At 37.4% G+C, this 13951-nt stretch overlaps 1 protein-coding gene across 1 annotated transcript; it reads left to right on the top strand.

The window, feature by feature from the left end:
* The first annotated feature begins 409 nt into the window (after positions 1-409).
* LOC107887847 (uncharacterized) lies at positions 410-1882 on the top strand. The gene is made up of 4 exons (XM_016812072.1): positions 410-761; positions 1213-1274; positions 1337-1507; positions 1592-1882. Exons 1-4 carry the CDS (start codon positions 410-412, stop codon positions 1880-1882), a joined length of 876 nt encoding a protein of 291 aa, XP_016667561.1.
* Positions 1883-13951: the final 12069 nt, after the last annotated feature.

The following is a 13951-nucleotide window of genomic DNA, read 5'->3' as shown; positions in this document are numbered from 1 at the left end:
TGAGGCCCCTGTTTTGATTCAGCCAAAGCCTGGAAAGGAATTTACTATTTATAGTGATGCGTCGTACATTGGTTTAGGCTGTGTGTTAATGCAGGAAGGAAGGGTGGTCGCTTATGCATCACGACAGCTTAAACCTCATGAGGCAAATTATCCCACTCATGATCTGGAATTGGCGGCGGTGGTGTTTGCGCTAATAATTTGGAGGCATTATTTATATGGGGAAAGAACGATTATTTATACGGACCATAAAAGCCTCGAATACCTCTTTACTCAGAAGGAGTTGAATCTTAGACAACGAAGATGGATTGACTTGCTTAAGGATTATGATTGTTCAATTGAGTATCATCCAGGCAAAGCTAATGTGGTAGCTGACGCGCTGAGCCGTAGAGTTGTTTCTGATTTAAGAGCAATGTTTGCTCGTCTTAGCCTGTACGATGATGGTAGCGTGTTAGCTAAATTGCAAGTGAGACCAACTTGGACTGATCAAATTAAGGAGAAACAGTTGTTGGATGAGTCACTAGTTCCTCGTTTTCAGCAAGTGAAAAAGGGTGAAACTTTAGAATTTGGACTGAACAGGGAAGGGGTGTTATGCTTCCGAGGAAGAATGTGTATACTGAATGATTCTGAGCTGAGGCAGTCTATTCTGCGAGAGGCACATGGTAGCCCTTATGCCATGCATCCTGGTGGGAATAAGCTATACCGAGATCTTCGTGATATGTATTGGTGGCCTGGGTTGAAGCGCGAAGTTATTGATTATGTGAGTAAGTGCTTGACGTGCCAGCAGGTTAAGGCTGAGCATCAATTACCTTTTGGGTTACTATAGCAAGTTAAGATTCCACTTTGGAAGTGGGAGAGGGTAACTATGGATTTTGTGAGTGGTTTACCTTTGACACCTTCTAAGAAGGATTCGGTTTGGGTGATTGTAGACCGACTGACTAAGTTAGCTCATTTTATACCAGTCCGCACTGATTATTCATTACAAAAGTTGGCCAAGTTATATGTGGCAGAGATTGCAAGACTGCATGGGGTACCAGTGTCTATCATATCGGACAGGGATCCTAGGTTCACATATCAGTTTTGGAAAAGGTTACACGAAGCTTTGGGTACACGACTGGATTTTAGTTCTGCGTTTCATCCGCAGACGGATGGACAGTCGGAGAGAGTAATACAGATATTAGAAGACATGTTGAGAAGCTGTGTTTTGGATTTCAGGGGCAGTTGGGAGGATTATTTGTAATTGGCAGAATTTGCGTATAGCAACAGCTATCAATCCAGTATTCGAATGGCACTGTACAATGATTTATATGGTCGTAGGTGTCGTACCCCTACTTGTTAGACTAAGCTGGGTGAGTGTCGAATTTTGGGGCCGGAGTTAGTTGCTGATACAGAAAGCAAGGTAAAGCTGATTCGAGAGCGGTTGAAAGAGGCGTTTGATAGGCAGAAGTCCTATGCAGACTTAAAGCGTAAAGGGATTGAGTACTCTGTCGGGGATTATGTCTTTCTTAAGGTGTCACCGTGGAAGAAAATTATAAGGTTTGGACGGAAGGGCAAGCTGAGCCCTAGATTTATTGGGCCTTACCGGATACTTAAGCGAGTAGGACCGGTGGCATATCAACTTGAGTTGCCCCTGGAGCTGGAGAAAGTTCACGACATCTTTCACGTTTCAATGCTTAGGCGATATCATTCTGATCCCTCGCACGTCATACCTATCGAGGAAATTGAAGTTAGGCCTGATCTAACCATCGAGGAAGAACCAGTGCAGATATTGAAGCGTAATGTTAAAGTATTGAGGAAGAAGTCTGTTTCTCTGGTCAAAGTACTGTGGCGCAATCACGGAACGGAAGAGGCCACTTGGGAACCGGAAGAGTCGATGTGGCATTAATACCCTCATTTATTTTGACCAGGTAAATTTCGAGGTCGAAATTTCTTTTAGTTGGTAGAATTGTAATGCCCCAAAAATATGGGGTTTGTAAGTTTGCTTGTTTTAGTGTATATTCCATGTTTGCTTGAATGGTTAGTTGATTTAAGTGTGTTTAGGAGTAAGGAGAGGTCCTGGGTTCAAGTTTCGGCTTTTGCAGCATTTTTGTTTTTGCTCTTAAAAGAACCTGAACGCTGGCACTTAGGCTTTATAAATATTCATGATTGATTGGTGGCACAGAAGGCTTTGTGACTTAGTTGAAAGTAGCGTGTTGTGCATTCGTTTGGGCATGGGTTCGAAGCCCAGGTAACTCAAGGGGGGCTTTATTTTATGTTTTGATGGCGCAAGAGGTGGAGTTTGACTCAAACTCTGCAGAAGTGGTTGGAGACTTGGTAAAAAGGGGTTTTGGTGTGAATTCGAATTGGAGGGATAGAGGGAGAGAATTGGGGAGAAAATTAAGGGATGTGGGGTTGGTTGGAGGTTGTGGCCGAATGGAACACTAAGGTTCCCTTGGTTTCGGTTTGGGGAAGGTTAGGACGTTTTTGTGTAGTGTGGAAATGGCCAAATTCTCCTATATTCAATTTCGGTACTCTACTATTTCGAGATTCTTTCGTTTGCATATTTTCTTTCTTCCTCTATTCTCTCGGTTGTTATGTTTTTGTGTTAGTCAAGCAAGCCTTCTCTCTGTCGATCTTATTCTGTTTGGTGAAGCACTACTTCTCTTGTTGTTCTACGCTAGCCGATTCTCTTATTTCCCTCAATTCTTTTCTCATACTCCTTTACCATTAGTCGACTTGATCTTCTCTCTCTCATCATTTTCTCTTTTCGGTTTTCTTTAGCTGAACCACTCTTGCTCACTTCTCTATTCATCTACTTTTTCTTCTTGTTTTCCCTCCTTGGCCGATTATTGTGCCTCTTGTCCCTGTGCACTCGCTTCTTTTGAGCATCAAGTTCTGACAAGTATCCATTGTTCTAGCATCTTTTCTGCCTATCGTTTGGTCTTGGGGTAAGTGTTCTTTCTTGTGACTATTAGTCTTTCATTTCCTTCTCAAGTGGAATGTTCAATTAGGGATGCTAATTCTCTACTCCTTTTTGTATGTTTAGGATCTCTGGATTCTAACTCTCGAAGAGATAAAGGGGAGCCTTCAGCGCTCAAAGGTGTACAAATTCCTCCTTGGCGTTCGATCTAATCACTGGGGTAAGAAGACTAAGTTGTCAGTTGCGGTCAGATATCAAATCTTTCTAACTTTAGTTTGGGATTTATTTGGACTGTAGGTATCAAGCGTTGGATTTTATACTTATTGCTAATAAAATCTGCTATTAATACAGTAGATCGGCAGGAGTTGTTCGATCGTTTTCAATCGGTGGTCTAAGGGTTATAGGTCGTATTTCTTGGGACAAGGTTGGATAGTTGAGGAACTTGGGCGGTTTCATTAACAGGTGTGTAACCACACCCTTATCAGTATCGATCAAAAGCTGAAACTACAGCATGAGAGGTTCCTCAAGTATACGAATGCTCTTGGGTAAACCGAGCCATACACTATAGGTGACAACCGAAGGGGGTCACCACGACAAACTCGTGGGCTTGAACTACTTTTGGGCCTTGTAGGGTCGAGATGAGCCGTGTGGGTCGATGGGCTCGCGAGCCCAAACGGATAATTTTCGCGGAAAGTGCCAGAATGTGGTTTGGGTTGTGAAATCGCATAGTTGCGACCGAAAAGGGACTAGTTGGGCCACACGAGCGTGTGGACCCATTTGAGCCGAGGACTGGGCCTCGGGCCCATTGGCACTGTTTTGGCCATATGGGTTATTTGAGTTATTCATAATGACTGTAGACCCTCCAAGAGGTCGTTGATTGTATCGAGACCCTAAATGACCGAAATACCCTTGAGGGGTAAAAATTATGATTTTACCCCTGGTTGGCGAAATGATTATTATGTCCTAGCAATAGGTTAACTGATGTGTGTTGATATTATGAAACTGGTTGTGATTACAGCATGCTGCATACACTTAATAATTATGACATGACATACTGCATGGGGATGGGTATATGATTTGGAGGAAGTACTGTACTGGTGACTATGTCACGATGATTATTACTGGTGGTTTACCATGCTTACTGTTACTGGCAGCTATGCTGCGTTATTATTATTACTGGCAGCTTTGCTGCGATTTTGGTGTGCTGGTTGGGTGGGTCGACTGATATCCCTACAGGTGTGTTGGTTGGTATGGGTGGTGTGCTGGCTGGTATGGGATGGGCTGCATCACGCATTTATACTGATAATGTATTGAGCTTAGGCCTGCATAGATACTATAAAAAGGGCTAAGGCCCAAACTGTACTGTTACCGAATAGGGCTTTGGCCCAGACTGAACTGATACTGAGTTGTTTATTGTAAGTTTGTTATTGGGAATACACACTGAGTTTTCATAAACTCACTCTGTTTCTAATTGTGCAGGTAATCCCTAAGCTTAGATGGTTTGGAGCTACAAGGGACTCGGGGATGGCCACACTACTGTTTCTATTTTTTTTTAAATTGCTAATAGATTTTCGTTTTGGGTTTTAATTTTTGTAATAAGGCTGTTGGTGGGTTTTAAGTTTTAATTTGGATTGAGGTTTCTTATATTACACTGCTAGTCTAGGAAAACGTGAGTTTTCAAAATAGCCTGATTTCCTAAGGAACACAACTTTCCAACAACAAAGTTTTCAAAATGCTTACGCGGTTTTAACTGAAGTAATATACCGAAGGCAATCGTATTGGTACATGTTTTGACGTGAATTTTAGTTAAATAATTAATAAATGGGTTTAAATTCAGTAATCGATTTTTACCAGAAAGATCAAATTTGAAAAACAATTTGATGTGACATGCCGTATTCGACCCTAACGTCTAGGCCGGGTTTGGGGTGTTACAAAATTGAATGCCCAAACGTCGAAATTTTTGAACAAAATTTTCATGAAATCATTCTGTGAAACTGTAGACCACAAAATAAATTTTTTCTCATCAGATTTGTGGTCACGAAACCACTGTTCTGGCTAGGCCCAAAATGGGGCTGTTACAAAATCAATCGGAAAGTCATAACCCTAAATTCTTTATGAACACTGTTTCCAAACTAGATCAACTATGATACTTTGACCAAAAGGATTCGTTACTTTAATAACATATTCAATTGGCTCAACTGGTAAACTCTTTCCGTTACTAACGTGGTGCATATATATGAATGTGTCGACCAATGGTTAATTAATGCATACACAGTAACATCAAAGATAGAAAAGGTATGTAACACCCATAACCCGTACCTGTCATTAAATTAGGGTTACAACGTATTACAATGCAATCCAAAACAATCCATAACAAATAGCATCAAGTATCAAATTTAATTAACAAAATTTCATAATAATTCATATCGGAGTAATACATTCATTTATAGGCCTTAAATTGAGCTTATGTTGCCTTAAAAATAATTTAGGAACAATCAGGGACTAATACGAAGCAAATTTAAAAGTTCAAGGAAAAAGTAAATATTTTCAAAATAGGGGTCACACGACCATGTGACAGAGCTTAGACCCTGTGCTTCCAGACATGGCCATGTGGCCAACCATGTGAAAGACCATGTACCCTTTGAAATGATTTCACACAGCCATGTCACAGGCCATGTGCTATCCCGTGTAGCATTGAAAATACCCTCACACAGCTGTGTGCTAGACCATGTTCTAAACTATTTTTAGACAGACGATTGTGTGTTAGCTCGTGTCAAACTTGCATCTAACACGTTCAAGGCACATACCCGTGTGGGTTTCCCGTGTGTGACACACGATTATGTGATAGCCCATGTCCTAGGCTGTGTGTGCCCAAATATGACCCAAAACATGCTTAATTTACATACAAATGCTTAGGTACCTAAACCAACTTATGACACATGATCACAAGCCATTAAAACAGATTTAAAAACACACAATCCATGCCAAAACAAACTAACTATTTGCCTAACAAATGTGTCATCAATGACTCCACAAATCAACATTTACATTGAACCATTTAAGCTAAAACTCAATTTGTAAGTTTATAACCTAGTGACTAATAATCACCTAAAGTACCATACCAAAATTCATGTCAAGACTTATCATTTCCCATTTACATTCAACCACATCTTTGTATCATGCATGCACATATTCATTGACCATTTAGCTCAACAACATTATAAGCACAACAAGTTATACAATTTAACTATTTATGAACATTACAAAACATAACCAAATGCTCCTATTACGTGCCATATAAGCCAAATCGAATTCATAATCTACCAATGAAGCTTGGATAGTGTGATTCTTCGATTTGATCTGATCGTCCGATTTGCACAAAATAGTATCTACAAGGAAACAAAACAATAACACGAGTAAGCTCTATATGGCTTAGTATATTCGTCGATTTAATGATAAAACTTATCAAATTAAACATAATAATTCAATTAACAAGATTAATGAACAGAGTTCCTATCAATAAAGTTATTATCAGAATTCATGTCAACCATAGCTGTAACACCCCTAACCCGTATCCGTCACCAAGTAGGGTTACAAGGTATTACCGATCAATTCACAATACATAGCATACAATTATCAAACATAAAGTATTCATTCGCATAAATCATTCAACACAATCACATTGTCCCTTATAAGGGCCTACGAGGCCTTAAACATGCTTTAGAAGTGGTTCGGGACTAAACCATAACATACAAAAATTTTTGGAAACTTAAAACATTTCAACCATACAAAGGTCACATGCCTGTGTGAATAGGCCGTGTGCCTCACACGGCTCCAGACACGCCCATGTCTCTGGCCGTGTGGAAACAGGGCATACATATTGACTTGGGTCACACGGCAAATGTGACACCCCTAATTTGACCCTAGTCAAAAGTGGTTTTGGAACCCCAAAACCGAGTCACAAAAATAATTAGATGTTATATTCTGTTCTTATTGTATGTGGAATTTGTATGTGTGAATATTTCGTGCCTTGATTTTATCAAGGCGGTGTTAATTTATAAGAAATGACCCATGTGATAAGACTTGAAAATGTGATAGGTGAAATTTAAAGTGGCCAAATAATGCATGAGTTATTGACATGAGGGACTTGCATGTCAAATGGACCACTTTTAATTAGTGGCCGGCCATAATGATAGTTGATAGATATTATATGCATTTTATTTTAGCATGATAATAGTTAATGGCTTTATATTATGGAAGAAAGAATAATTAAAAGAAGGAAAGAGTGATAGAAACAAGGTATGTTCATCTTTCTTTTCCCCATTACCGTAACTAGTGAAAGAAAAAAAGAGAAGAAGAAGCCAAGGCATTCGGCCATGGTTATTTCATAAATCAAAGGTATGTTAATGTGATTTTTATGTAATTGTTTATGAAATTAAATTGATAAGTGTATTGTATAGTTAACCCATGGTTTATATTCATGAATTATTGAACATATGTGCATTCGGCAATTTCTTAAATTGTGATAATTTGATAGCTTTTGGAAGGTGTTGTTTAGATGTTAAATTTGCTTGTATAATGGCCGAATGAGTGTAATGTTAATGAATTGATGGAGTTGTGAGTGTATAAATTTCCTTAGTTGAGGCAAAGCATGTATTCGACCATGTGAGTAAAATGTTAGATTTTGAACTTTTGAAGTTTTAAATTATAAATGGTTATTAGATGAGCACTAATCTTGTTAATCTTTGTTTGTGAAGTTGTCAATTGATATCTTAATTAGGGAATTGAATATTGTTTATAATTTGAGGTTATTGAAAGTTGAATTAGATGATAAATAACGATCGGCTATTGTGTTTATGTGAATATATATATGCTGAATGTAGTCTTGGATAAGTAAATTTTGATGTATTAGATTGGTAACATGGTTTTGCCGATTGTGAAAATGTGATAAAGGTGCCAAGAAATAATTTAGTAAAGTAAATTGAAATGAAGTTTTGCTGAATGTGTTTATTGGTGTGTGAAAATTTGAATTGTAACGTTAAATTGTTAGTATGTGTTCTATGACTTCCAAATGTGAATTAAGGTAAATAATGTGGAGAAGGATGAGTTGAGTTGTAAAATTTATGTATATGAATTAGTGGTTAATGGACAATCGGTCAAAGTGGTTAATATGCATTTGTATATGTTATAATGGCCGATTGTAATCAAGAATAAAGATGTGAATGAATGGTTGTTAATTAGTTGTCGTATGTTTTTTATTAAGAAAAATTATTAATGTTTGAATCTAAATAAATTAGTTAAGTAATTAAACAAACCAATTTATTTTACCTAGCTCAAGAGCGAAAGGAACTTAACTCGGAAAAAGGGAAAAGCGAAACAAATGGAATAGTCGATTCGTAGTTGTCCGACGACATTTAAGGTAAGTTCTTAAGTATTTGAGTTTGATTCCTTTGTAAGTCTTAAGTTTTAAAACGGGATGAATATGAATTATGTATATACGTTAAGGTCAATGACTTTTCTAAATGACGGCATATATGATATTATGTTTTAAATATGTGAATGAGAACTTTATAGAGTAAATTGTATAAATCTGCTAGGGACAGCAGCAGTAGCATGTTTTGGAAAAATTACCATAAATCGTGGGAGTTGAGTTAAAAGCTGGATAAATTATGTAATTAAAGCTTGACGCGTCTAGTTTCGTATAAAAGAAATCGTGTAAGTAAAGGGGTTGCCGATAATGAGATTTTCAAAGTTGTGTGAGACAGAGTCAGAATGGCTTCGAAATCCTCTATTCAGTATTTGGAAAATCATTATAAATCATAAAAAAATGATTATAAGATAAAATTTTATGCTTAGACTCCTTAATGAGTCTAGTTTCAAACAAAATAAACGAAAACATATTTTGAATTCTGTACAATGAGAAATTAAATTCTTAGTGAAGAGTAGTCAGAGTAGTCAAGCAGTAAAATAGGGGAAACTTTAAGAAAAATATGGTATTGATTGGCCAAACCAAAAATTCTTAAAATTTTTGGATAGAGGATATACGAGTCTATTTTCAGGGAAAATTAACGGTACATAATTTGGAATTTCGTAGCCCTAGTTACAAATAATTTAACAACTATTGCTCAGGAAAATAGCTTGTAGAGAAATTGTGGTCATGTTGTAAACATGGATAAAACTTGTTTTAGTTGCTCATAAGCTATTGATTAAACCCATACGTGAATTCTAAATTGTGATGTTATAAAATGATATATGAGTGTTATATGGATCTTTGATATTCAAATTTGTGAAATTGTAAGTTTATAAGTATTCGAATATGAAATGATAGTATGGTTTGAAATTGAATTATTCATCGGAAAATGATAGATGTAGATTCAGCCAAGACAAAGTGTATACATGAAAGTATATGTGGTATGTGAAGTATATTTGGATAATTGTGATGTGAATACATGAAAATTTATATTTTTATTTAGGATTTTATGTGATGAATGTGAACATGCGTATGTGTGATAAGGCCGAATGGCCAATGTGATGAATGTGAAAGTGTATGTATGTGATAAGGCCGAATGGCCAATGTGATGAATGTGAAAGTGTATGTATATGTGATAAGGCCGAATGGCCAATGTGATGAATGTGAACATGCGTATGTGTGATAAGGCCGAATGGCCAATGTGATGAATGTGAAAGTGTATGTATGTGATAAGGCCGAATGGCCAATGTGATGAATGTGAAAGTGTATGTATATGTGATAAGGCCGAATGGCCAATGTGATGAATGTGAAAGTATATATATATGATAAGGCCGAATGGCCAATGTGATGGAAGTGGAAGTGTATAACTGTGATAAGTCCCGAAGAAAATTTGTGTCAGTACTGTATCCGGTTTAAAACCCCGCAGGCTTTATGCGAGAATATTATCCTGATTAATGTCCGTAGGCTTCGTGCTTGTACTATATCCGAGCTTTAAAGACCCGACGGCTAAATGCTAGGATTCAAGTAAGACTTTGATATTGAGTATCTGCAATAAGTTACCATCAAATAAGTATTATGTATTTAAGATGTTCAGGTACGTATTACTTACTCATCGGTGGAGTGATTTCGAGGTGAATTATCAATATCAAAGAGGTAGGTAAATGTGATTAATATTATAACTCCAAATATGAGAATGATCTAATTGGTAATGGTATGCTTGTATAATGAAGTATGTGATGAAATATTCTTATGTATTAGTACATATTCGGCCCAAAAGCCTTATGATTTGAGTATGGGTTGGGTTCAGCTAGATGTGCCAGTACAAGGTAAGGATTATGTTTTGTAAGCTTACGTATATGTGATAAGGAATATGTTTGGTTCTTTATGTGCCTACGGTAATTTAGTACTTGTCATGTTGAAATACTTAATAATATGGATGTGATTATGAACAAGTGGAAAGGATTATTGAAATTTGAAAATTGATGAAGAATGTGCTTTGGAAATATTTGACCATCTAGGTCATTATTATTCGAAAGTATATATGTGACAGCCAAGTGATGCGTTTATTGATATTATAGTTCGAGATGAAGCTCTAGATTAACTTCATCGAACAGTTGAAATGAATGACCAATGATAGTGAATGAGAATACTTTATTTTGCTTAAAACTTACTAAGCTTACAAAAGCTTACTCTGTTCGATCATGTTTTGGTTTATCGGTTGTGGATTCTGACTACTAGTTCGGGGATCATCAGCGCTTCGTCACACTATCTACCATTACGGCAACTATGTAATTAGACTTAGCTTATGGCATGTATAGGATAGACAATATAGTAGAATGATATTTTGACTATTGTATATAAGCCATACGAAAATGGCATCTTTTGAATGTTTACTTATAGAATTTTATTCTTCTGATCTGATTCCTAATTTCTGGTAACGCCTCATCCTATTCCGACAACGGTTACAGGATAGGGGTGTTACAACCAACCACACGCCCGTGTGTCTAGCTCGTGGGCCCTTCAAAGCGGCCACACAGACCCGTGTGCCAGGCCGTGTGCTAGGTCGTGCCAAACCTGTAGGGTATACTAACTTATACAACATGGCCAAGTCATACACTTGTGTGCTAAGCCATGTGTAATTTAGGGGGTATACTAACTTGTACCACACGGCCAATCACACGCCCGTGTGTGAGACTGTGTGAAGAATATTGACTTCATTTCTAATACCACACCAGGGAACACACAACCATGCAACATAATCGTGTGTCACACACGGCTGAGACACACGCCCGTGTCTCTGCCCGTGTGGACAAAAATAGGCTATTTACCAAGCCATTTTGCCACCCCATTTGGTATACACCTTCACCTATACAAATGACATCAAACCATAGCATAATATACCATCCAAATCAACCAAATTAAGCCTAAATGTACCATTTCAATATCAACCACAAACATACTTATAAACTCATGTTTTACTCATTCAAAACATATTAAAGTTCACTAATCAATCATTTAACACTCATGATACCTGTTACCATCAATCATCACAACCAACTTAATATACACAAGGCATAAACCTTTATATATGCACATGATTTAAACATACCAAGCATACTAAAATTAAGCCATCACTCATGGCTATATATACAAACCACAATATAGACATTTATAATGCCAATTCATTTGGCCAACATCATTACCAAACATAATCAACATGACTCAAAGTCCCTATACATGCCATATACTTAATATACCAAAGTTCAAGGATTCCAAGTGATAGGTAGATAGTGTGATGCGATCTCTGACGATCCCTAAATCTAAGCTAGCTCGATATCATTATAAAACACGGGAAAAATAAACAAAGTAAGCAATTAAGCTTAGTAAGATTGTATAATATAAACTTAACTAATCACAAATACAACATTCATCAATCTAAACATAGTATCATGTACTTTATGATTACTAACAAACCTTTCACCTGTTTATTCATAAGATTATTCACAAACTTCGTATCTTCTTAGATTTTAAGCTCATAATATAAATGTACATACTAGTACCAATCCATAACAAGTTCATACATACACAGAATGCAGTTGAATACTTAAATCTCACACACTTAGTGCCATATTCAATATTTCGCCACTAAGTGCCACACTCGATATCTCCCACACTAAGTGCCATACTCGTTATCTCGCACACTAAGTGCCATACTCGATATCTCGCACTCTAAGTGGTATACTTGATATCTCACACACTAACTATCGTACATAGCAGAAGCTACCTCAAATCGCACTAAGTGCCATATATAGCCGAAGCTATGTCGATTCACACACAAAGTGCCACCAATAGCCAATTTGTCATTGAACATAACTGTAGTCCTGTATATGCAATTTATGCAATATTAAAACACTAAATGTAATGCCCCAAATTTTTGGCCTAGAAGTTTTAAGTCTTGAATGGGTGCAGTTAAGAGACTGCACATAAATATTTAGTTGTGCAAGGGAGTGACACAAGTGTGCATCTGATTTACTGGTTAAATGTTCTAGAAAGAGTCTGAGAAGTCTTGGGTTCAAGCCTTGGCTTGTGTAAAAAGTTTTGTTTTTAAGGAAAAGGCACTGTCTCCAGGCTGTAGGCTTTTAAATAAATATGGATAAAATATGTCATAAAAAGCCTGCTAGTCTAGTGGTAAGTGGCGTGTGGAGTGTGCGAGGGGTCTAAGGTTTGAATCCCTGCTTGTGCAAATGAAGATTATTTTTACTGGTGGCTATGGGAGGAAGTTGTATTTGACCGAAATACCAAGAGTTTGAATAAGTTTGAACAGATTTATTGTTAGCCGAATCTGAGGAGAGTTTATGGGGGATTTCAATTGTTTGAATTTGTGGATAGGATGAAATTTAGGAGAAAATCAAGGGGATAGGAAGTAGAGAGAGTGTTGGAGCCGAATTGGGAGTGTAGGCACTTGTGAGTTCGGTTTTGGAAGAATTCAGTTTGGGGAGGAAAGAATTCAGCTGTGCAAAAATGACTCTCTTTTTCCTGTTATTCTTTTGGTTCTTTTTCTCTGTGAACTCTAAACGATTCCTAGAGTAACTTTTGGCCAAAAGCTGAAACCCCTCTAGTTTAGGGAGGTGGCTGAATATGGGTATAGGCCTTATGGGGTATTCTTTTAATATTTTTGTGGTTTATTTAGTAGAGGGGCAACAAGGTGTAGTGTCGACTTGGAGTAGCTTGGATCACCGGAGTGGCTAGACCTAGTCATCAATCGCGGCAAGGTAAGATTCCTAAGGCCACTATAGATGGTAGCCGAATGTGTAAGTATTAATATTAGATGATTTTTGGTTTGGTTCAATTATGGGAATCTGATTATTAATGATGGATTATAGGAGAAATCGTGTAGGAGATCTCATCGAGGAATATCGCCAAACAGGTGTGTAACGAACCCTCTTTCACGAGCTTAAAGCGATAAATGCCGAAAAGCTGAAATGCCGAAATTCCGGCATTTCGAGGACTCGTGAGCAAGCGAACGCTCATTAGTTAGTTAGATTCGTTGAGATGATGATCAGGAACATTAGAAACGGTAAGAATGTGATTTTTGGCATTCACGGTAAGTTGGGCCTCGTGGGGCTGCAATAGGTCCCAATAGGCTTTCGGGCCCATTTGGGTAAAATTGGTAGAAAATGGAAATCTGTTAAATTGCATGTTAAAGACTGTTAATACTGTTATGGATATAGGCTAAATGGGCCTAGATGACAAAATCGACTAACCAGGGCCCATTAGGGGTTTTAGGCCCAATATCTCAATTTCGCTAAAAGTGGGCCAAAAGCGCTGTTTAAACAAATGAGTAGTTAGTAACTGATGATGAACATGGAAAAATCCCTAATTTTTGGTAAAATTACGATATTACCCTTATAATATGAAAATGATTGTTTGCCCCTAAGTAAAAATGACCATTATACCCCTAGGGTTTAAACGTAAATTTTAATACATGGGATTTTGATAAACATGGTATGTATGATATGGACATGACATGTATGATATGCACATGATATGTATGATATGCACATGATGTATTCATAAATGCATTG

The sequence above is a fragment of the Gossypium hirsutum genome, chromosome A01, assembly GCF_007990345.1.
Source record: "Gossypium hirsutum isolate 1008001.06 chromosome A01, Gossypium_hirsutum_v2.1, whole genome shotgun sequence".
Taxonomy (NCBI): domain Eukaryota; kingdom Viridiplantae; phylum Streptophyta; class Magnoliopsida; order Malvales; family Malvaceae; genus Gossypium; species Gossypium hirsutum.
Note: the sequence above shows the minus strand (reverse complement) of the source record. Positions and strands in the feature narration are given on the sequence as shown.

Bases quoted from the DNA above. Each gene is read 5' to 3' on its own strand.
- LOC107887847 (XM_016812072.1), top strand. From the start codon at position 410: ATGTTTGCTCGTCTTAGCCTGTACGATGATGGTAGCGTGTTAGCTAAA. The intron at 1,275-1,336 runs GTATTCGAATGG...CCTACTTGTTAG, and splicing joins TAGCAACAGCTATCAATCCA to ACTAAGCTGGGTGAGTGTCG. The intron at 1,508-1,591 runs GTGTCACCGTGG...CGGATACTTAAG, and splicing joins GGGATTATGTCTTTCTTAAG to CGAGTAGGACCGGTGGCATA.